Source organism: Gossypium arboreum, chromosome 12 (assembly GCF_025698485.1).
Source record: "Gossypium arboreum isolate Shixiya-1 chromosome 12, ASM2569848v2, whole genome shotgun sequence".
In the NCBI taxonomy this organism is placed as follows: domain Eukaryota; kingdom Viridiplantae; phylum Streptophyta; class Magnoliopsida; order Malvales; family Malvaceae; genus Gossypium; species Gossypium arboreum.
The window spans coordinates 116077754-116099192 of record NC_069081.1 but is presented as its reverse complement, the minus strand read 5'-3'; the positions used below and the strand labels follow the sequence as shown (position 1 = coordinate 116099192).

General features: G+C 35.1%; 5 protein-coding genes across 6 annotated transcripts; 3 read left to right on the top strand and 2 right to left on the bottom strand.

The window, feature by feature from the left end:
* Positions 1–1069: 1069 nt before the first annotated feature.
* On the bottom strand, positions 1070–5129 carry LOC108453341 (uncharacterized protein At5g41620). Its single transcript, XM_017751387.2, has 3 exons — positions 4220–5129; positions 3455–3580; positions 1070–2830 (listed from the first exon to the last, which is right to left on the bottom strand). Exons 1-3 carry the CDS (start codon positions 4658–4660, stop codon positions 1334–1336), a joined length of 2064 nt encoding a protein of 687 aa, XP_017606876.2. The 5' UTR covers positions 4661–5129; the 3' UTR covers positions 1070–1333.
* Positions 5130–7927: 2798 nt separating this feature from the next.
* LOC108453342 (translation initiation factor IF-1, chloroplastic) lies at positions 7928–9324 on the top strand. The gene is made up of 2 exons (XM_017751388.2): positions 7928–8153; positions 8581–9324. Exons 1-2 carry the CDS (start codon positions 8065–8067, stop codon positions 8939–8941), a joined length of 450 nt encoding a protein of 149 aa, XP_017606877.1. The 5' UTR covers positions 7928–8064; the 3' UTR covers positions 8942–9324.
* A 1390-nt stretch (positions 9325–10714) lies between these two features.
* On the top strand, positions 10715–11582 carry LOC108452389 (dirigent protein 5-like). Its single transcript, XM_017750173.2, has one exon. The coding sequence runs from the start codon at positions 10761–10763 to the stop codon at positions 11361–11363; it is 603 nt and encodes a 200-aa protein (XP_017605662.1). The 5' UTR covers positions 10715–10760; the 3' UTR covers positions 11364–11582.
* Positions 11583–12225: 643 nt separating this feature from the next.
* On the top strand, positions 12226–17137 carry LOC108453181 (GDT1-like protein 1, chloroplastic). 2 transcript variants are annotated; one of them, XM_017751137.2, is made up of 12 exons: positions 12226–12538; positions 12632–12674; positions 13098–13400; positions 13677–13730; positions 14272–14333; positions 14479–14547; positions 14880–14931; positions 15033–15107; positions 15205–15334; positions 15840–15910; positions 16208–16255; positions 16895–17137. In XM_017751137.2, exons 1-12 carry the CDS (start codon positions 12366–12368, stop codon positions 16964–16966), a joined length of 1152 nt encoding a protein of 383 aa, XP_017606626.1. In that variant the 5' UTR covers positions 12226–12365; the 3' UTR covers positions 16967–17137. The 2 variants fall into 2 exon arrangements, with proteins under 2 accessions (XP_017606626.1, XP_017606625.1); XM_017751136.2 differs by having other exon boundaries at positions 12632–12698.
* Positions 17138–17535: 398 nt separating this feature from the next.
* Positions 17536–21439, bottom strand: LOC108453180 (uncharacterized). The gene has a single exon (XM_017751135.2). It carries the CDS (start codon positions 20805–20807, stop codon positions 17724–17726), a length of 3084 nt encoding a protein of 1027 aa, XP_017606624.1. The 5' UTR covers positions 20808–21439; the 3' UTR covers positions 17536–17723.

The window sequence follows — 21439 nt, the reverse complement described above, 5'->3', positions numbered from 1 at the left end:
TTTTTGTACTCTCCAAAAAATTAAAATTTAGTTTTAATATTTTTATTTTCAAGAATTTAATCGCGTACATTTCAGATTTCAAAGTCTAGATCCAACACTATTGTTTCTTTGTTAATTTCAAGTTTATTACAACATTTTTTTACTTACAAGGCTATCAAGTGAGTTTTTTTTTAAATTTTAAAATGTCGCACTAACAAATTTAACAAAAGTAATTTAATAGTTTTAACAAATAGATTTGAATTTTGAAATTATAAAAGTAGAGGATTAAATTCTTGAAAATAAAAATATAAAAACTAAATTCTAAATTTTCAAGAGTGCAAAACCTATAGATATTTAACAAAAAATTTATCACATTTATATTTAAACATGTTAATATTAATTTTGATTTTGACTCGAAAATTCAATTTGATTGTTCTGACATATAAAATGAAAGGAATATGAACTTATAATAAACAAACCCATAAAATCCAAGCTCCTAATCAAAAGGAAACCGAAATCACATGAACAATATTCACATGAAATAAACAGATGCACATATATCTTGTTTTCTAATTATTCTTTTACCTTTATTGAACCTTAAAGCTATGCATCAATCGATCATTGGAAAATTTTAATGCAGTTGATTACTTTGGAAGGGCCACAAATTTCATTTCATTCGTAACTACTCACTATAAGCTCGGGAAACAAAGAGAAGATGTGTACGAACGAGATATCCAGCAACAAGAAGAAGGAAAAGGAGAAACTCCTGAACATTTGGCGATCTCAGATGTATCGATATCAATGGTGACTCATTATTTCGATGAATCGTTTCTTCGGACAGAAGAAAATTATGTAAACACTTACTCGAAATCTCACTTATCAGATTTCATTGTAGAAGACATAATTTTTTCTGAAAAATTCGCCATGATATATCTGATTCATGCATAATATCATGAAAAATGGATACAAATTTTTGACTGCTACTTAGTATCGGCAATAGGTCTGAAAAAGTATCTAAAAATATCAAATTTAGATATTTGTACCCTGTCGAAGTAAGGAACCATGGCATATATGTTTGAAATAGATTCCGTTTTGAGAGAGTTGAAAAAGCACTATCTCGTGCACAAATTTCATTTCATTCGTAACTATACTGTGATATTATTAACTACTCAAATATACAAACGTAAAACAAAATTTTCCAGAATTACAGATAGCAACATGCAGATTAAAATGAACCGCGGCTAGTATCCATAGAAAACACAATGTTGAACCGAAAAATAAACGCAGAACATCCAGTCCTGTGAGTCAGAGCGAGTTCTTCAGCTTGATTGTTCAAGCGAAAGAACCCTTTGAGCTATGACTTGCCCTTGAATATTTTTAAACGAGAACGTTGTCCTTTGGACCTTGCTTCAAGAAGCTTTGCCTTCAAGGTATTATCCTTCATTGCTGGAGGTAGCTTCGTAGAGGACTCCGGTACGTCCAGATCTGGGGGTGTGAATTTCGTCATCCATTGCCGCACTGGACTAGGCTGGTTCTTCAACAGAGGGTAACTACTAGAAGCCTCACCGCTGTTGTTTTCCACATTTATGTTCCTACCTTCTGTCAATGCTATATGATTTCTTATCAAGTTGTCCATTACGTAATTTGAGCTTATTCCACGTATCTCATCAAGCTTATTCTTTCTTCCCTTGTAACCATATTGAGCAGCTTCATCGTTTTCAAGTTTTTGAGATATTGTTGCTTCAGTGGTGTTCCCTACACCGATAATTTCCTGTCCTGAATCTTCCAACTGGGACTTTTTATTTCCGTTATTCATGGCTCTGGCCATCTTTTCTTCAAACTTAACTTGTAAGCTGGACGGACGCCGGCTTTTAATCTTCTCATCAGATGAAACTTTTTTCTCGCTGTAATGGGTTTGAGCTTCATCTTCATGTGATTTCAGGTCAACACTACTTGGTTCGTTCAGCTCAAAACAATTTGAATCACTGCTAGCAGAATCTTCCTCGTCAAGAACATCTTTACCTACAGTTACAGCCTCGTTTAAAGGAACAGATTCAAGTGACTTCCTGCGATCCTTTTGTGACAAATAATCTGTGTGCTTAGAAACAGAAGTACCAATCGGTTTAGCTTGAAGGAAGGTCTCTATTTCAAAGCCTAATCTGTCTATGGCTGGATTCTGTTCAGCAAAACCAGACTGAGCTTCTTCTAGCTTCATCTGCATCCGCTCATCAAGCCATGATTCAGATATATGAAGAATCAAATGATCATGGTCAGCCACTCCCGTCCATTCTTCATCAGATTTCTGTCTTAGAGTATGCACCTCTTGTTCGTAGCTTTTTATTCCCCTAGCAAACTCATCACAAAGAAATTCCAAAAGCTTCCTTGATTTCCTTTCCCTTTCAAGGTCTTTCAAGGCATTAGAAAGAGAAGCTTTGGCCTCGGACAATTCCCGAGCTAACTTCCGATGTAGATTCTCAGATCGGTTTCTTAACTTTCTTTCATCTTCTAGTTCACCCCTCACCGACTGAACAGCAGCATGAACCCGATCCTGTTCCTTACTCTTCCTAACCAATTTGTCTTCAGCAATCTGCTTCATCAAATCATCAATTTCGTGTCGACCTGCTTGCTGGTCTCGAAGCAACTCTTTGATCCTAGCACGGGCATGATCTAGTTCCATCTTCAAAGCTTTTATCAGTGAGATGTTGGATACATGTTGTTCTTCCAGGCTCCAAATACGGTTTAGTACTTTTAGCAGTTCTGTAGATGTTTTGAGATTATAGTGAGACTCACCAATTCTTCCCCTAAAATCTAAGGAACTGCTAGGCGTGACTGCAGGATTATAAGGTGCCACCTGAGAAAGGAGGCAATGCATGTCAAAACTATAGATGGACAGGGAAGCGAAAACCAAGTGGGAAAAACAACCTACTTGTAATCAAACAATACATGCAATGATTCCTAAGGAGGATGCTATTTGAGAAAGCCATTCCCTTCATTCAACTTCAGCACTGTTGCTCCCTAAGATAGCATGCTATGCTATATATTTCTATGACTGGAGCAAAACATGAAATATATGTAAAAAAGTAATTTAAGACACCACCAGCACCCAACTATGCTATTTATCAAGTTAGAACCTAAATAACATAAATAGTTAAATTTGATTCAGGGACTAAAGGACAATAGTTGGACTAAACCGAGATGAATCAACTTGATCACATGGCTCAAGCTTGTCCTCATACGCTGGACTCCTAACTATCTATCATTCTTCCCTTAGCTCTAAGTAGGAATTCTCTTCGGTTTGCTTGGGGGACTTTGTGACCATGTTTCTTAGATAAGTAGATATACTGAGACTATGGCAGCATTTGCTGCATCTTGGACAATAAAATCTTCATTTTATCCCAAAAGAAAAACAAAACCACCTATTCTGCACTTATTCTACAGAGAGTATCACTTTCAGTAGGAAGAAAAGATAATCTACCTCCATTGAACTGCCATAGCTTGACGGCGATACAGGCTGTAGGGCCTGGTTATTTTTTTCAAACGATCGATGGTGTTTCATCAGTGTTTGAGCAATATGTCTCCTCAAACCGCTTGCACTCTCTGGCTGATATAAGAAACAAAACAGCAAAATCAGTGATAGAAGGCATTGTTACCAGCTCTGATAACCTCCATAACTTATTCTTATAGAAAGACATTGTCTCTTGAAGCCACCAAAGACTGGATTAAATCAACTAATAATTTGATGGATCATCTATTCCGTAATAAGTATCAATTAAATGATTCTCACTCATAATGAACAAACTTTTTTTCATATCTACGCTACACTTGACAAATCCTTTTTTTCCCCTAAATCAAACATAAATAAAGGGCATTCGAAACATAAAAATCTAACCTAACAAACAAGAGACACTCTATAGACCAAAAAGCCATGGTCAAGACTTAGGCATCAAACTACCAATATGTATAATATGAAGACAGAAAATGTAGTTTTATAAAACTTAAACTGTAAACATCATCTCAGCCAAGTTAACCAAAAAACAGGAAAAAAAAAGAACAAACCGTGACATCATTTACCAAATTCCAGACCCGAAGTTCCAAATCAATCAACATCAATCTCACCAACTAACAGATTAAAAAAACCCTTTAAAAAAGAAAATTAACATACGAGTACAAAATACACATAAAAATACACATACACAACTAACGGAACCAAAAAAAAAAAAAAGAGGAGGAATTGCAATACCTGATCAGGGTCAGAACTGGGACAAGGATCATCCAAGTACTGAGAAAAATCGATGGCTTTGTTCTTGAGAAGACTGTTGCGGTGATGGCGTTGGTGGTAGCGACCATTAGTGTTGTTAACACCACCTCTATGCATTTTGGGTTGACTTTGATGATGATGATGATGATGATGATGATGATGATGAAGGTATTGATGAAACTCCCACAAGGAAGCCGCTAACTTTCTGGCAGAAACAGCGGCAGGAGGATGAGGAAAGATGTAGCTATGATGTGAGAGAGCCTGAGGCTGAGGCTGAGGGTCGTAAAGTTTCCAAGAAGGGCATGGAGTACAGGGCCCCTCTGTTTTGCTATTCCCTACCAATAATATCCTCCGACTCAACTTTTCACACAAATTTTCCTCCTTTTCTGCTAACCCTTCTTCACTTTTTTCTTCCCTTTTCATTTCTCTCTCTACCTCTCTCTTTCTCCTTGGCTTTCAAAAGTGTTTTATATTAAAATTATTTTCTTTTTTCCTTTTTGGCCTCTGGGTCTAGTTTCCACTTTCTAGAGTGAAATTTTGGGGTTTCTTTTTTACTCTGATTTTGGGTTCATCTTTCTCAAGAGAATTGGTACAGTGATTGATCTACCATGGAAGCATGGACAAACAGAAAAAGTTTTGAACTTTGGGAAATTTGTTGGATTACCTGTCAAGCATTTAGTTTGGCCACCCGCCAAATTGTAATTTGCACGAAGCTTGTAGTAAATTAGAAAAAAAGCTTTGATTGACTCTCCTCTTGTAATTTACAGAATAGGTAAACAAATTCCAAGTGTTTACATTTGGATTTTTATTGACAAAAGAAATACTGATTATTTCGAATAGAAATCTACATCATTATTACTATTATGAATCTTATTGATGTTGAACGGGATAGATAACCACGGTGACTTTTATAGACCAATAATATATCATTCCCAGTTTGCCATTTGCCAACCTTGACTTCTTGCATTTTGCATTTACAGCTGATTGATTTAATTATATTTACACTATAGTTAAAATATGTCCAAGAATTATTAATAATGTTAAATTTATTGGTGTGGTATTAAAAATTAATATTGTAATGAATATGAATTTAATAAAATAATTTTAATCGTATTAATAGTTAAATTTAATTTTAAAATTTAAAAGTAAAAAATTAAATTTTAAAAAATATAAAGATTAAATTTTAAATTTATAAATAGTACAAAAACTTATAGTATTTTTTAAAATGAGTGCATTAATATTTAATTATATTTCGAGATTAAAAGATATCTTTAACTTTTTTTTTTGTCAATGAAACTTTCGCTCAATATTAAAAGTATAAGAGATTTTAAATCCGAATTCATCTTAAATAAATTAGTGAATCCAAAATTAAGCTGATGGATAAAGAATTTAATATTTATTAAATAATTTATTGTATTCAATTCTTATAAATAGAAAAAATAACAATAAAAATCTACTATTAAAATAAATTTTAATATAACTTCCAAAAAGTGGCAAGGAAAAGAAAAAATATAAAAACATCAAATTTAAAAATAAATGCATAAATTAGGAAAGGTCTAGTATAACCTTTTGTACCATACTACACTCTAATTACATACCTACCTAATTTGCGGGACCAAAATTAAATGGAACAAGGATTGTTATGGTTAACAATGTAATCATGAATACAGTAAAAACATGGATTTTTACTCTCTCTTTTTTGTGAATATTTCATAATTTAAATGAATAGAAAATTATCAAGTGTGGAACTTAAATCTAATAGTTTATATCTTTATAATTTTTAAAGGGTTAAATCAATTTTTATAATTTTTAAAAGGCTAAAATATAATTTTATCATTATTAATTTATAATTTTATAAATTATAAAAACATAAACCTCTTCATTCAAATTTCAATTGCCATCAAGCATTTATTACAGAAGAGTAAATTGTAAGGGCTGTGAATCCTAACTTGATCATAAGCTAAATTTCTATTTCAGAGAAACATTACAATATTTGGGAATAAGAGAGAAGATGTCAGCCAAGATTGCATAAGATTCTCAAAAGTGATGGAAATCTGGGTTGAGGGCATTGATACAAAGCTTGTTATTAGAATCCAAAATAATATGTTGCTAATGAAGAGAATGTAAACTCTGGAGCCAAGCTTTAAGGTGGAGACTTCGAGTACTAATACAAAGTAGTAAGGATGAGTAAATTAAGGCGTTAACTCCAACAATTACACATTATTGATTGTTTCGGACAAAATAAATAATTTTAACATTAAAATACAAAGAACAAAAAATCATGTGACGGTTAATCTTTAGATTAAGCTCGAGAAGAGGGGTCCATGTTGATGAGTGTGTTGAGATGGTCTAGCTAGAGGAGAGTGAGGGCTTATGTAGTAAAGGTGTGCTTTAGCTTCATGTCCAATTTTTTATTGAAATAAAGTTAAAGACTAAACACTTGCAAAATAACATAAATTTTCTATTATTTAAATTTTTATAACTTTTAATAAACTTTAATATTTTTTTAAAATAATATTATATATATTTACAATTTTTTATAGTTTATTGTAATTATTTAATAAATGTTCAATAATTTCTAAAGTTTTAATATTTTATAATTTTGTTTAAGTTTTCATCAAGTTTCAATAATTTTTATAATATTTTAATAGTTTTTTAAATAAACTTAAATGCTAAAACAACCCTTCATTAAATAATTTTAAAATTAAACCATTATAAAATAATTTAAAATCAGTTAAATTTTTTATATATCATTTTCATGTCAACCACTATCTTAACATTTAAAAACCCGTTAAAAATAGTGAAAAACCCTAAAAATTTCACTTTTTCTCTCAAAGTCGTCTGCTTCTTTTATTTATTTATTTATTTATTTTGTCTAACTCGTCTTTTTTTCTCCTCATTTGCTCTCTATCTTTTCTCCTTTCAATTTGCATATATATTATGCGAGTATTTTTATTATTTTCATGAGTTGTGATAGATAGATGACGGTTTTTATCGTCGCCAAAACTCCACTCATCACCAACAGTTTCTCTTTAAAAGTAGGTGGCTCTTCATCGATTTTTTAATCTGTTTCTATTTTAAAAATATTTCAAAATAATAAATGATTTCACGAGTTAATTTGAACTGTTAAGTTTTATAATTTTTTTGTTTGTTTTCCATTATTTAATAAATCTTCACTTTTATTCGCTTTGGTAGATATTTTGAGAAATTAAAAAAAAAATATTCACTTTAGAAGCTTTTGTTTGATTTTGTAGTATTTTTTTAAGTATTTCTTATGCGTGTGCTTTTGTTATTCCAAGTGATTTAGGAATGATTTTGTTGTCATTCTCTCTAGTTTAGTGGATGCTCGATTCTCATGCCTATTTTTGTCTGTCACTTTGGATTATTCGGAGCTGATTTTCTTATTATGTTAAGTGTTTGCAATTACTCTAATATGTTGTGCTTGAGTTATGACAGGGATAATTGTCAACGTGCCATATAATATTTTATTGATGCTAAAATTAAAATTTTTATTATTGATAGAGCTTTTAAATTATTAATTAAGTTACTTACAATGAAGTGTTTAATTAACTTTTTAAATTATTTTTCCGGGGATTATTTTGCATTTTGGTCAAAAAGAAAATCTTTGTAAGAGGCGATATTTTTAGATCAAAATAAATAAAAAATATGCATGTCGTTGACAATTAGAATTATCGGGTAGCGTAACTTAAAAACCATACGCCTTGCCACACTGAATAACTTTAATCGGATAACACCAGTTGTTTGGGTGGGAGGATTGAAACCCAATCCACTCCCGCTTTACAGTGTGAGCTTAGGGTTTCGCGATTATGGCCTCCCTCTGCTTCAACCTTCACACCCCTCTCTCCTTTCTGCTTCTTCCTCGACAACAGAAGGTTCCCAGTTGCTTCTTCGTCAAGTAGGTCATCATATTTGTCTAAATTATTCATTATATGTTACTTCTTTTCTAATTATTTTTTCTTCACTGTCTATATTACTTATGAGTTCTTCCATATACATATAGGTTTGATTTAGTTCTGAATTTCGTTTTCTTTTGTGTGTGCTCTTCCAGTTTTTTTTGTTAATCGGTAATTCAATATAATAATAATTAAGTGTTAATGCCGAGCAAAAAAAAAGTGTTAATTTGTGTGAAGTTTGTCTTTTTAATCTAAATCGACATTGAATCTTATGGTTTTTAAGCATTTGTCTGGTGATTGATGAAACTGATGCCTTGGGCAGCCTTTATGTCAACAAGGATGATGCAATTTCTAATATTTGATTCTTGAAATACTGTTTGGAAACAATGAAAATCTAACACTTTAAAAATCCCATTCTTCAATTTTCAGTAGCAAGGGAAATTTCAATCCGAGAAAGGTGACAACCACGAGAATGATAACTTGCAAGAAAGCGAGCTCAAGGGGTCCTGACAGTGACAGGGTAGTAAAAAATAAGTTTGAAAAAACTGTGGCGAAGCAGGGAGACAAAAAATTTGTTCATGAAGGCTTAATTACCGAGTCGCTTCCCAATGGTATGTTTCGAGTTCTTTTGGACAATAAGGATTTAATTCTAGGCTATCTTTCGGGAAAGATTCGGAAGAATTTTGTACGTGTATTGCCTGGAGATAGAGTTCGAGTTGAATTGAGTCCTTATGATTCAACCAAGGGGCGTATAGTTTATAGACTTCGTAACAAGGATCCAAGTGGATAGCAGGGTAGATTTCCACGATGTCTATGCTGTTGTTAATATTCACTAGGTATTAAGTTGAGGAACCTCCAACTATGAAAACAGGGCTCTGTGGAGTATATGAGAAAAAAGCATTTCCACATCATTTGAGAAGCACCTGTTGCAATTGAAATTGGTTCATCATGCTAATCTTCAAAGCCGATGGTAATCAGAGGATTAGTATGGTGAGTTTCTTAGTAACATGGCATTAAATTTTGGACAAGTATTTGCCTTCTCTAGGAGTTTGGCTGATTTAGAGATTGGTGAGAACTATTCTTGTTTTGTATCCTTACTTTTGTCAGTTGTTTTATGATCATTATCAACCTTTCTTTGAATTTTGTTTTAATGAATTTATTTTTTTGTTTGAATTCATTTGCATGTATACTTTCTTATTGGCAACTTTTCATGTACAATGTACGTCATAAAGAAAATTTATTGCACATGGAAGTACTTTTCAACCTGGATTTGAGTTTGCCTCACTGAAATGCAAAATGCTTGAGGAACTTGAATTTAAAGAAAACTTAGTAGAACTGTTAACTATGCTAAAGGATTGAATTTGGTGGAAATAAATTTTTTTTTTTTGGTATATTTTATGTCTGTTTTATAATCTATGTTCGGGATTCAACACGTCCTTCTCAACAATGTCATCACCAAGGTTCAAACATGCGTTTTCTCACTAGGAGTGTCTTACCATTGCTCTCAACACTTATTAGTAAATAATTTTTAATAAGCTTTCTCACAAATAGGATAAAGAAAATGAACTATGTTCTTTTCAGTTATGCTGAAAGCTGGTGATCAGTGATACCACCAAGCATGCTTTTGGTGTCCTTTTGCTGCCGGTGGGAGGTTTAGTGGCATTTGATTACGTAGCTGCATTCTATGCATAGGATTGGTTTATGTGGATGATACAATTTTTCAGACCAATGCAACCTACCTGGAATCACTTGAGAAAGCCATAGCTCGTCGGTGGTGGAATCCAGCTTAGCCATTAGCAAAGTGAACATACCAACAAATGAGAACGGAATCAATCCGGCCCAACTCAAGATTGTCAACTCATCGACGGAAGCCAGATTTCAACAAGTCTGATATAGTACTGCTGATTTAAGTCCATCCAAGTACAGGTCTCGACTTAAGTTTCGTTTCGGGCTCGCATTATGTTTGATTCTGTGTTTGCCTTCATCATGATCAAAATTTCAGATCATATCTTCTCAAGGGATAAAAGCCTACCTCTTTTTCGTCGAAAAGAGCAAAGAGGGTTGGGTTTGAATTCCAAACTTATCGAATGTCATCTTTCATCTTTTAAAGATGTATAATTGGTGGGTTTTTAATATTGAAAGAACACTAATAGTTGTTTTGCACAATAAACTTAGTGGATTTCACGTATCGAAGAAGACTCTTGGAGTTGTTAAATTGCAAATAATAGTACGTAATATGTTTTAGAAAGGAGACGTAAGAAAAATTAAATAAATGTTAATGGGAGTTGGAGAGCAACCAAATCAATTACTTTCCATTATTGCAAATTGCACTGATATGAACTTACACTCCAATAGGAGAAGCAGGATAATCATTGCTTGTGCAATCATTTCCTCTTCCTATTCAGCTCTACTTAACTACTACTGTCGTTTCCTTATTCAAATCTTAACTAATCTGAAATGACCACGATTACTTTCCATTATTGCAAATGGGACTGATATGGGCCTGCGCTCAAATAGGAGAAGCAGGACTATCATTGCTTGCGCAATCATTCTCTAGGAAAGCATAGTTTCCACCACGTGTATGTGTATGTGTTTGTCTATATATAGACATGGGGAGAAAGCTGGTTTCATCAAAGGCAATCTTTGAATCAGACACCATGAGATCTCCTGTAGTGAAATCATGTTGTGTTCTTTTATTAACCCTGTTTCTGTCCCGACACTACTCAGTTTCAGCTACCAAAAAGATATTGAATCCCAAAAAACCATGCAAAAGGTTTATCCTCTACTACCACGACATCCTCTTCGGCGGCAATGACGTGGCTAACGCAACGTCCGCCGCAACAGCTAATGCGACCAAGCTCGGTAACACCGACTTTGGGAAGCTCGTGGTATTCGATGATCCCATAACAAAAGACCAGCATCTCCTCTCTCATCCCGTTGCAAGGGCACAAGGGTTCTACTTTTATGATATGAAAACTATCTACAATGCTTGGTTTGCTTACACTTTGGTGTTTAACTCGAGTGATTACAAGGGAACCCTAAACATTATGGGGGCGGATATGATGAGGGAGAAGACGAGAGATCTGTCAATTGTAGGGGGGACCGGTGATTTCTTCATGACTAGAGGTATTGTTACATTTCAGACCGATACTCAAGAGGGTACCAAATATTTTCGCCTTAAAATGGATATTAAGTTGTATGAATGCTATTAAACTATATGCAGACTTGCTTAGCCATGGTCTTTTTATTGTTTGATGTATTTGGATGTAATTTGTGCTTGCTTTGTATACCTATATGTCTATATGTATGCATGTATGTAAGTGTGTGTATGGTACCAAATTTGCAACCTCGATCAATTTTGAGGTTTTAAAGATGTTATCATTTTCTTTGATTGAATATATCATTTTAACTGTATTTAAGTAATAAAATAATCAATAATAAACATTTTTAAATAAAATAAAAAAAATTATGACATGGTGAAAGAAAATATTTTGTAATAATGAATATAAGTGGAGTGATAACAAAATTGTATTTAATATTATTGAACACATATTTACTTTTTATTTTTTTAAATTTAAAGATGATATAAAAATATGAAAAGATAAAAGTGACATCATAATAATATTAATTATAATTTAAAATAATTTCTGTAATTTCATAATTGAATTAGTGACATGATTAAAGATGACATCAGCTCAATAAAATATTTAAATAATTGTATAAATTATTTTAAAATATGTAAAATGATAATCAAAATAGAATTTCAGAAATAAACAAGTACATTGTGTCTTGGTCTCTATTATTTATTTTTATAAAATTACTAATTACTCCAAATATTAAAATATTATTTTAAACAAACATAATTTAATTAAATATGAATATAGTAGAAGATGAAATTCAAAATCATAAAGATTATTAAACCATACTTGGGTTTAGGGTGAACCCATAAGTTCTTTGAGCATTATAAAGCCCATGGTTATTGGTTCAGTGATCAAAGCAACAAGAAATCTGGAAAGGACCCAAGATTAAAGCCCAAGTTTTAGCTTTAAACATGCAAAATGCAACGAAGATAACTGCTGAATTTGTATTGGCGCTATTCTCCTATTTTATCCATCTCCAAGATTACTATATCAATGGACATTAGTGGCCATAACGAGAACCACAAGTTCAACACAGACTGAAGCAGAGAGAGAGAGAGCTGCTTGCCTGAGAGAATGAAAGGCATAACGCTCAGGGACAGCGGCTTGATTCTTCATTCACTCTTGCCTTCATCCACTAAACCTCCAAACTCTTTCACCTCTCATTTCCTTTCTTTCAATGTTAATTCTCTCTCCAAGAAGCAATCTCCAAACCTCTCTTCTCGCCACCATAGCCTTCTTTTCTCCAGGTAGTCTTTCGTTTTCTTTTCGACCCATTTAAGGCTCATTGCTTTAGAGCTTTTTTTTTCCTTCTTCTTCTTTTGAACCATGCCTAGCTACAGGTGGTACAGATGCGAGGGGTGGTTTGGAGGTCTTCTGCAAAAGGTAGTTGAACGTCAGCATTGCTTAGTAAAGTTCCTTTCCTTCTTGATTTCATTGAATTTTAACAAATATTTAGACTGGTTTAAAAAGTAAAGTGCTTCTATGATGCTTTTGTTTGGAAGGGTAGAATGAGGAGTTTGACAAATATTATGCCTTCAATGGAAAAAAATCAGAATTTTTTTCATGTTGTGATTTAAAACCCCTATCCTGCCTTTTATCTCTTGGATGCTTGTTCTCCTTATAGTTGTATCAATTTTTATGTTTTTAGCAGCCAATGTTTGCTTACTAACCCATCACATTTTTATTTTTGAAGTACTTTTTTTTTTACATAGCATTTGTGTGTCATTTTGGTTGAAATATAGTTGTTCTTGTATTGGCTTATAAGTTGTTTATATGTATTTATCTGAGTGCTTCGTTTTTTACCAGGAGCGTAAGTATGTTGATTGCAAGAAAAGGGGAGAGACTATAGCATTGGGGCACAAATCAGAGGATTGTTGTGTTTCAGATCATGCACCTGTAAACAATAACTTGAGAAAGGAAAACTATATAGCTGCAAATATGGCTGTTTCAACTACATTGTTCAACAATGCACTAAAGTTTATGGCTCTTTTTGGATTGCTGACATTTCATGACTCACAACCAGCAGTTGCTGTCTCAGATATTGCTAGTGGGTTGCAGTCAATTCCTTACGTAGGAGACCTTGGTGATATTAGCACAGGTTTTGCTTCAGTTAGGAAAATCTCCCTGTAACTTTTATATTTGTTGCTTTTATTATTTATATTAAGGCCTATGCATAGTAATTCAGCTTTGTCAAACTCTTCTGTTAACTGATTAGAACTTTATAAACTCCATTGTTTTCTAGAGGTCTGATATTTTAGAGGACTGATATTTTCCATCTGAGTATATGACTATTGTGATTTTTGTGTCATTGCCACTCCTTTGGTTTTTGAACGCTTGACCGCACGTGTTGAACTATCGTAATTGAATCATTTTCTTTTATTTTAGGCATTCTTGCTGATATTTTTCTCAGAACTGGGAGACAAAACCTTTTTCATTGCGGTAAGACTGAATCCTTGTAGTAATATTTCATTTGTGACCAGAAAGGATCTGTCAATTGCCTTTTCTTTATGTTCTATTCTATTTCTCACAAGCATTAGTTTTGTATCTTATTTGTATTCAGATAAAACCCTGTGTTGTTCACCATTCTTATTTGGTAAACTACCAACATAGCTACTTTTGTTTCACTTATGTTAAACTGTTGTAACATTTTAGTCATTGAGCCCTTAACAGTGTAATGGTAAGCTGACGTGGCACGTTAAATCATCATTTCAAACAAAAATTTTAGGTTAAATTATACAATAGGTCCCCATAGTTTTTCACATTTCAAACACAAGTGACTAAAATATAATATGAGGTAAACAAAAGTGACTATTTTGATAGTTTACCCTTCTTATTTTTGGCTGGATAGATACTAGGTTGTTAATCTTTTTTCAGTGTTAACAGAGGATGCATTTTTTTCAAATTTTTAACCATTTTCTTTTCCATTAGTACATATACATAGACTGTTGAGTGCACCTTGATTTGGATGTTTTATATGCAGGCATTTTTAGCTGCTAGAAATTCTGCTGTTGTAACTTTCATTGGGACTTTTGGAGCACTTGCGTACGTTGTTCTGCCCATGCATGGTGATTTAGAAGTCCTTAGCATTTTTAATTTCATTAAATGAGATTGCTAATAGGTGTGTGCTTCTCCCAAAAAAGACAGGAATGTCGTTTCAAATAACAAAGTGTTTATCTATCATGTACAGGGCAATGACAATCATATCCGTTGTTCTCGGAAGAACTTTCCACTATGTCGACGAAATCCTTCCGTTCAGGTTTTCCCTTGAGATTTTATGTCTATTATAAACCTGGGCAGAAAAAAGACTATAATCCAATGACATTATGTAGATCACGGAATACATATTGCGAACGCTAGATGTATAATCTCATAACCTTTTCCGGTCAGTTTCACCTTGAAAATTTGCAATGAAAACTTAAATCAAAGGAAGAGTAGCAATTGTCTGTTATGCTGAAACCTTTTATCATTACGCTTCTAAACAACTATCTTCGGTCAAGCAGTTGTCTTATTATGATCCTTAGACCGGTTGGTTTAAATGTTGTTGTTGTTGTTATTTCTTTCCTCTAACATAATACTATTCATGGCCAGTTTTGGTGGGGCTGATCTGCCTATTGACGATATTGCTGCAGTTTTCCTTCTGGTATATTTTCCTCCAACATTTAGATTAGGCTTTATTTGCCTGGTAAAGATGGGAAAGCACATCATAGGCTCAGAAGTGTAAGCTACTTTAAAAAATTGCAGGTATACTTTGGAGTTTCAACGTTGCTTGATGCTGCTTCAAGTGATAATCAAAAAGCAGAAGATGAACAAAAGGAGGTTAATTCACCATTTCTTTATATGATGTCTTAAGATACATATGTATGTACATATAGAGAGTTCTTAAATCAGTTTCACAACTTGTGGTATCAAACAGGCAGAATTAGCAGTTTCAGAATTTTCAGGAAATGGAGCTGGAATCTTAGCTGCTGCCAACACTGTTATTAGCACTTTCTTCTTGGTTTTCGTTGCTGAGTGGGGTGATAAATCATTCTTTTCCACAATTGGTCAGTTCAAGGATTCTATACATTTATATCATATCTTCAATTAATCAGGGATCACTAGTCTCTTGTTATACATGCTTAACAATTAACAACAACAGAACATGTGTATGTTATAAGTATCTTAGGAAGGCTGAGTTCATGATTTGTTAATCCAGAATGAATTGTTTAGATCAAAAGAAAGTAGGTGGGCTTAGTGGATCTGTTTTACTGCCGAAATCAATTTCTGTGCTTCTACTTTACATCATATATCTAAAGGTGGATGCACATCTTCAGTGTAAATAATCATCAGAAAAAAAAATACAAATTGATTACTTAAACAGATGGAAAAAAGTAATGTAGAAGCAATGAATTTGATGTTGAGATGTTTATAGTTTTCAGTGAGGATTATTATCTAACCACAATAAGTTTTATCTGGTGAATTTCTCAAACCAAAGTCAAGTCTTTGCATTCGTTCTACCTGGAAAGGCTGCCTCTGTATGAAGTATTTATGTCTTTTCTTTTCATGCAGCACTAGCGGCAGCATCTTCTCCTCTCGGAGTCATTGCAGGCGCACTGGCTGGTCATGGTGTTGCTACTCTGGTAACTAATACTTGAGCATAAAAGAATAAACACAAAAGTATTCTTTCTTTGCAGCCATATTTCACAGGCTACTATTATATTTGATAGTCCTACTTGTAGAAATATTTTTCTAATGCGTGAACTTCAATTGCAAAATATAAATATGCAAAGTCAAAATTGCTTTAGATTACTCAGCTGAGTAATTAATGGACTTCAGTTATCAGGTCCCTTAATCCAATTACAATTTCCACTTTTTTATTTTTAAGAATTCCGTACAGAAACGGAAAGACCTGATCGACTTTCAAATTCTTTCTACAGGTTGCTGTTTTGGGAGGATCTTTACTGGGAACATTCTTATCAGAGAAGGTAAAATTTGAACTTCAAGCCTTCTTCATCTGTTCATCAGAATACATCATGTGGTTTTTCTTGTTCAGATTTGGTTTTCCACAGATTCCAGTTGTATTGCAATTTAGCACTATGGAATCACAAAAATCACTAAACTGATATTACAATTTTATTCTTATGCATAAAAATTGAATCTTCCTAGCAGTTAAGAATATTGTGAATGCATAAGGGTATTCTGCATGGACATAGAACAATCATCGTCGAGTTTAGAGTGATTCCAAACTTATGTTATCAGCATTTCCACCTTATCTGGTTCCTTTCCTCATCAGGTCTAAATGGCAAATTATTGCTATAACCATATCATCTTGCTGATCGGTTTATTTTTGGGTCTAAATCGTCTAGTCCAGAAACGTAAAGTCTGCATCACAATGGTATAAATGGTATTTGCATCTTTAAAGGTGGTGCATTGGTTGGTCCCTGTTCAGGCCATAACGGACGAAAAATCCATATAACTAAACATCAGTTTGGAATAAGGCTGGGCGGATTGTGTGCTGTTGGGGGCATCTTCCTTGCCTAAGCTGTGAAGCATATTTATTTTTTCTATGTGCACATTTTCATCCATCAAAGAGAACTGAGAGTTTTTCTTTCATTCTTGTGCAGACCATTGCCTACATCGGCGGTACTCTCTTTCTTGTCTTCGCTGCCGTAACATTGTTTGAGATTGTCAATTAGAGGCTGGAAACTTGGAGTTAAAGAAATTAAATTAAAATCACATTTTTTTGGTGCAATTATTAAGACTTTAGTTCTTTGCTCCTATTATTGATTATATGTACTTATTATCATCATGGATTCGTTACTTATTGAATCAAATCTTGAGCTAAAACAAGGAATAACAATGACAAACTCTTGTGGTTTCGTGCATAGCCATAAACCCTAAAACCTAATAACATTATTCTCCAAAAACAAATGGACTAACGGTGGAATTTATTAACTGTACTGCAAATGTGAAATTCAGATGGGGAATCCATTACAGGAATAAAGCAATGACAAATCTAGTGTTCTTTCATATCACAAGATAAATAAATAAAACCAAGATTTCTGGAATGGAAGTAAGCCAAGAAACTTGCTTTGGCTCCAGGGCAGCTGCCTCCATGAACATATCAATCATTAGAAGCTATAAAGATTTTGCTCAGCTTTAGCATGTGTGACAAATATTAACCTCACTAAAATATGCAAAAAAAGAAATAATCAAACTGAAATGATTCAGGCTACTAGATTATTATGCCTGGACTGGATCATGGTTTGCAACAGTTTCGTTTTTATTGATCAATGTTCAGGATAAACCTTCATTTCAAAAAGAGTATGCTACATCTGTTCCCAGTGGGAAAAAAGAAAAGAAGACAAAATTGGTACGGAAAATTAATTTGTGTATAAGAACATATTACACCCACCATATTCGTAGATAATAACCTGGCTTGATTGATCAACTTTACACTTTACGAGCTAGCGTCCTCTGCTTTGTTGCATGCTGAACTACTTTTTCTTCTACAGGCAAACCCTTTCGCCGCCTCACAGCATTAATGAGCTTTCTTGCTGTATTTGGAAGAACACTAGAACCATCACCAAATTCTTCTATCTCCTCTTCTGTTTTCGGTACAAAAAATGGATCCTCAGGAAGTGCTTCCCAGTGACTAAGCACAAGAAGGGCACTAGAAGCCCCAGATGTCCATCTCCTTAGCTCATCAGCAAAACCAAAACTTTCAGAAACTGGCACATAGGCATGCACTGTAAAAAGTGGAGAGCCTTCTTGCATTTCTTCCTTCAAAACTCGGGCTCGCCTCCGTGCAAGAACTGCATACATAGGGCCCAAATACTCTGTTGGAGTATTCAACTCACAAAAGTACATGGCTTCGACAAGCCTAGGCTTCCTCTGAAGCACAGCTCCTCTACAGGCATCCTTCACAGCTGTCATTATCTGCCCAGTAAGAAGGCCATACTGCTCAGATTGTTGGTTAGGTTCTGACTCACCAGCCTGAACAGCTGAGGGAGAGATATAAGCTTCAACGACAAATGCTAATCCCCACATTGGCTCATCACATAAGGGCCCAGCTGCAGTAGCCAGTTGAAATCCAGACATCAGACTACTCTCCAGACTTTCTGCTTCTCCATACAGTGGTTGAGTCAGTTCCGAAGATGCAATAGCAGCAATATCACTAGCAGTAGAATTATCAGCCAAACCCAGTCTCAGAGACACATAAGGAGAGCCATGTATCAGACTAGTGCCATCATTATTCTCTGTTTTGTAATCTGGAGTGAAAAGGATGTTAGGACCAACTTGCCTTGGACCAAGAGCCCAGATCCTCCTAAGAAGCTTGAGCCATTTACCTTTGCATTTTTCAGCCTGATCCTTGTCATTTTCATTTCCGCACAAAAAATCACTCTCCAGAGCATCGACCATGCGTTTTCTGAGTACTTCAATTGGACTCTCATTTTCACTCAGACTTAACGCATGCATTTCTAAGCTTTTACCACTCTGCCCCAGTTTACCTCCAATAATATCTGAGAGCAAATCAGCACTTTCATCAAGCACCTTGGTTAGTGTAGGTGGAAGTTTCAAGACTTTAACACGAATGGTACATCTTCCATTTGAAGTCACTTTTTCAACATAATCTGAGTCAGCAGTAAAAAGTTTCAAATCCTCCAATGCATTAGACAAATCACCCTCAATGGTCTCTTTATAGGAGACAAGAGGTGGAGAGACTTCCAGGCTCACCTTTGCAAATCTCTCCTTCAAATCCTTGACGCATCTTTCTAGATGAACCTCACCAGCAGCGGCTAACACATGTTCCCCCCTAGATGAAACAGTGACCTCAACAAATGGATCAGCTCGGTTGAGAAGCCTCAGACCTTTCATAAGAGCACCCATATCTGCAGGATCAGAGGGTTCAATTGCAACCCTTAGGGTAGGGGAAACCTGAAATGCCATACTGGAGAAAGGCCAACAGTTTCTTGTAGACGAAAGAGTTGCACTCTTTAATATATGCTGGCCAAGTCCACGAATTGCCACAATATTCCCAGCCCTTGCAGAGGTCACTGGTTTCAGACCCTGACCCATCATTAAATACAAGGACTGCAATTCAGCTTCCTGCACGTGCTTCTGCATCGATTTCCCTCTCAAAGGATCATATAGAGCTGAAAGCACGAAAACTCTTTGTCCTGATGTAAGAACCCCACTAAAGATCCTAGCAAATGCAAGGAAGCACTCATCAGATTCACTAGTTCCACCTTCATCAGTGAAATTGTTTAAAATCTCCCCTTGAGGACCTCGTTGGGGAAGCATCTTTGTCGGAACCGCAAACATCTTAGACACAAAAGCAATACACGGTGCTTCAGGGCTAGAATCACAAGCTTCAACTGACTTTCTCACTAGATCAGCCTCTGCAAGCACATTAGAGTCCACCCCTTTATCAAGAATCTCTCTTTTGGGAAGCAAACGTGAAATCCTGTAAGACTGAGCAGAAATTGGATCTGGCATACACTTCACCACCATTGACAAAACTGCATCTGACAAAGGAAGCCATCTACTCATGACAGCTTGAAGCACAATCTTGGGGTCCTTATTCTGCAATTCACGAGGAGGAACAGACAAATTAAAAGACTTAATCACTTTCTCAAGTGTCCCTTTGTCCCCATCCGGCTCCAAAGCAGCCTGGTAAACCTGCCAAAGTGGTTCAAGGACAAACTGCACAAACACTGGCCTTGCCTTACTTCCTGCGCTTAATCCCTTCTTCCCAACAATCATCTTGGTCTTGGGATTGAAATAGCGAGGACCCCAGAAAGCCTTCTGAAGTGCAGATGTACTTGCCCCAAGCTTAGAAGCGTAGAATTCAGCAAACTCATTAATCGTGAAACCCCACCCATCCAAAGCACACACAAATGCCACATTTCCTTTTTGAGGCTGAAAAGTATCCTCTTCGTCATCCTCTATAGACTCCAAATTCTCATCAGTTACCTCGCCAGAAGGGCCAGCAAGTATGGAATCAACATCAGATAAATATTTCTCCGACTTATACGTACTCATAATCCCATTGACCTCAAGAATAATCCTCAATAACCGATTATAAGCTTCCATAGGGCTCAACTTCAACTCACATATCAACCTATCAATCTTATTAAGAACTAAACACGGGGTAACCTTCTCAATCCAAGATTGACGCAAGACCGCATGAGTTTGAATATGAACACCCTCGACCGCATCAACCAAAACCAACCCACCATCACTCAACCGTGCAGCAGTAGACACCTCACTACAAAAATCCATATGACCAGGGGAATCTATAAGGTTAATCTCATGGTGTTTATAATGAAGAGCTATAGAAGAACTCTTCATCGTTATCGCTCTCCTTTGTTCTTCATCAAGATAATCCATAAACCTAAGTTTACCAGCTAATTTAGGGTGAAGCACGCCACCACCTGTGGCGGCAATTAAATGATCAGCCAACGTGGTTTTACCATGATCAACATGTGCTAATATGCATATATTCCTAACCTTTCTAGTATCAGCGTCACCCATTCTTTTTGTTCTTCTCTAAGTTACAACAACAACAACAATAAGGTGATGGAACAGAGCTACAATAACAAAAATCTAACGTATAACGTATTGGGAATCTTAAAAGAAAATTGGGGTAATTAAGGTATATTGATTCTAAGGAACTATTATACTATAGAGGGAAAGAATTCGTATCTCCGTTCGGCAACCGATTTAAGCTCCAGCGCGGCACGAAATACAGAAAGACGCCGCTCAAACAGTGTTGGGCCGGATCTTCAGAGGAACAGTTAGGGTTATTTAACGGCACCCCACCTGCCAGTCGTCACAGCCAATAACCTCTATTTTGCTTGACACGAGTTGAAGAAAGACACGGCAGGAATCGGAAACAAGGTAAAGGACAAAGGACAAATGACAAAGAAAGAAGAAAGGTTAAAGGTGGGGGAGGGGGGAGGAAAGGGGACGATGGCGCTCAAACCAGTGCCCTTAATAAGATCGTTAAATCTTCGTACAATCTCACAGGTGGCTGCCCTTCAAATCAATCTGTAACGTGATTTCAAAACTAGAAAACCTATAAGCTTCATTTTTTTGAGGAAGAACTTTCCTATCAGGCCTTCGAAACCCAATAAAACTTTCTTGCAAGGCTAAGGCCCAATATC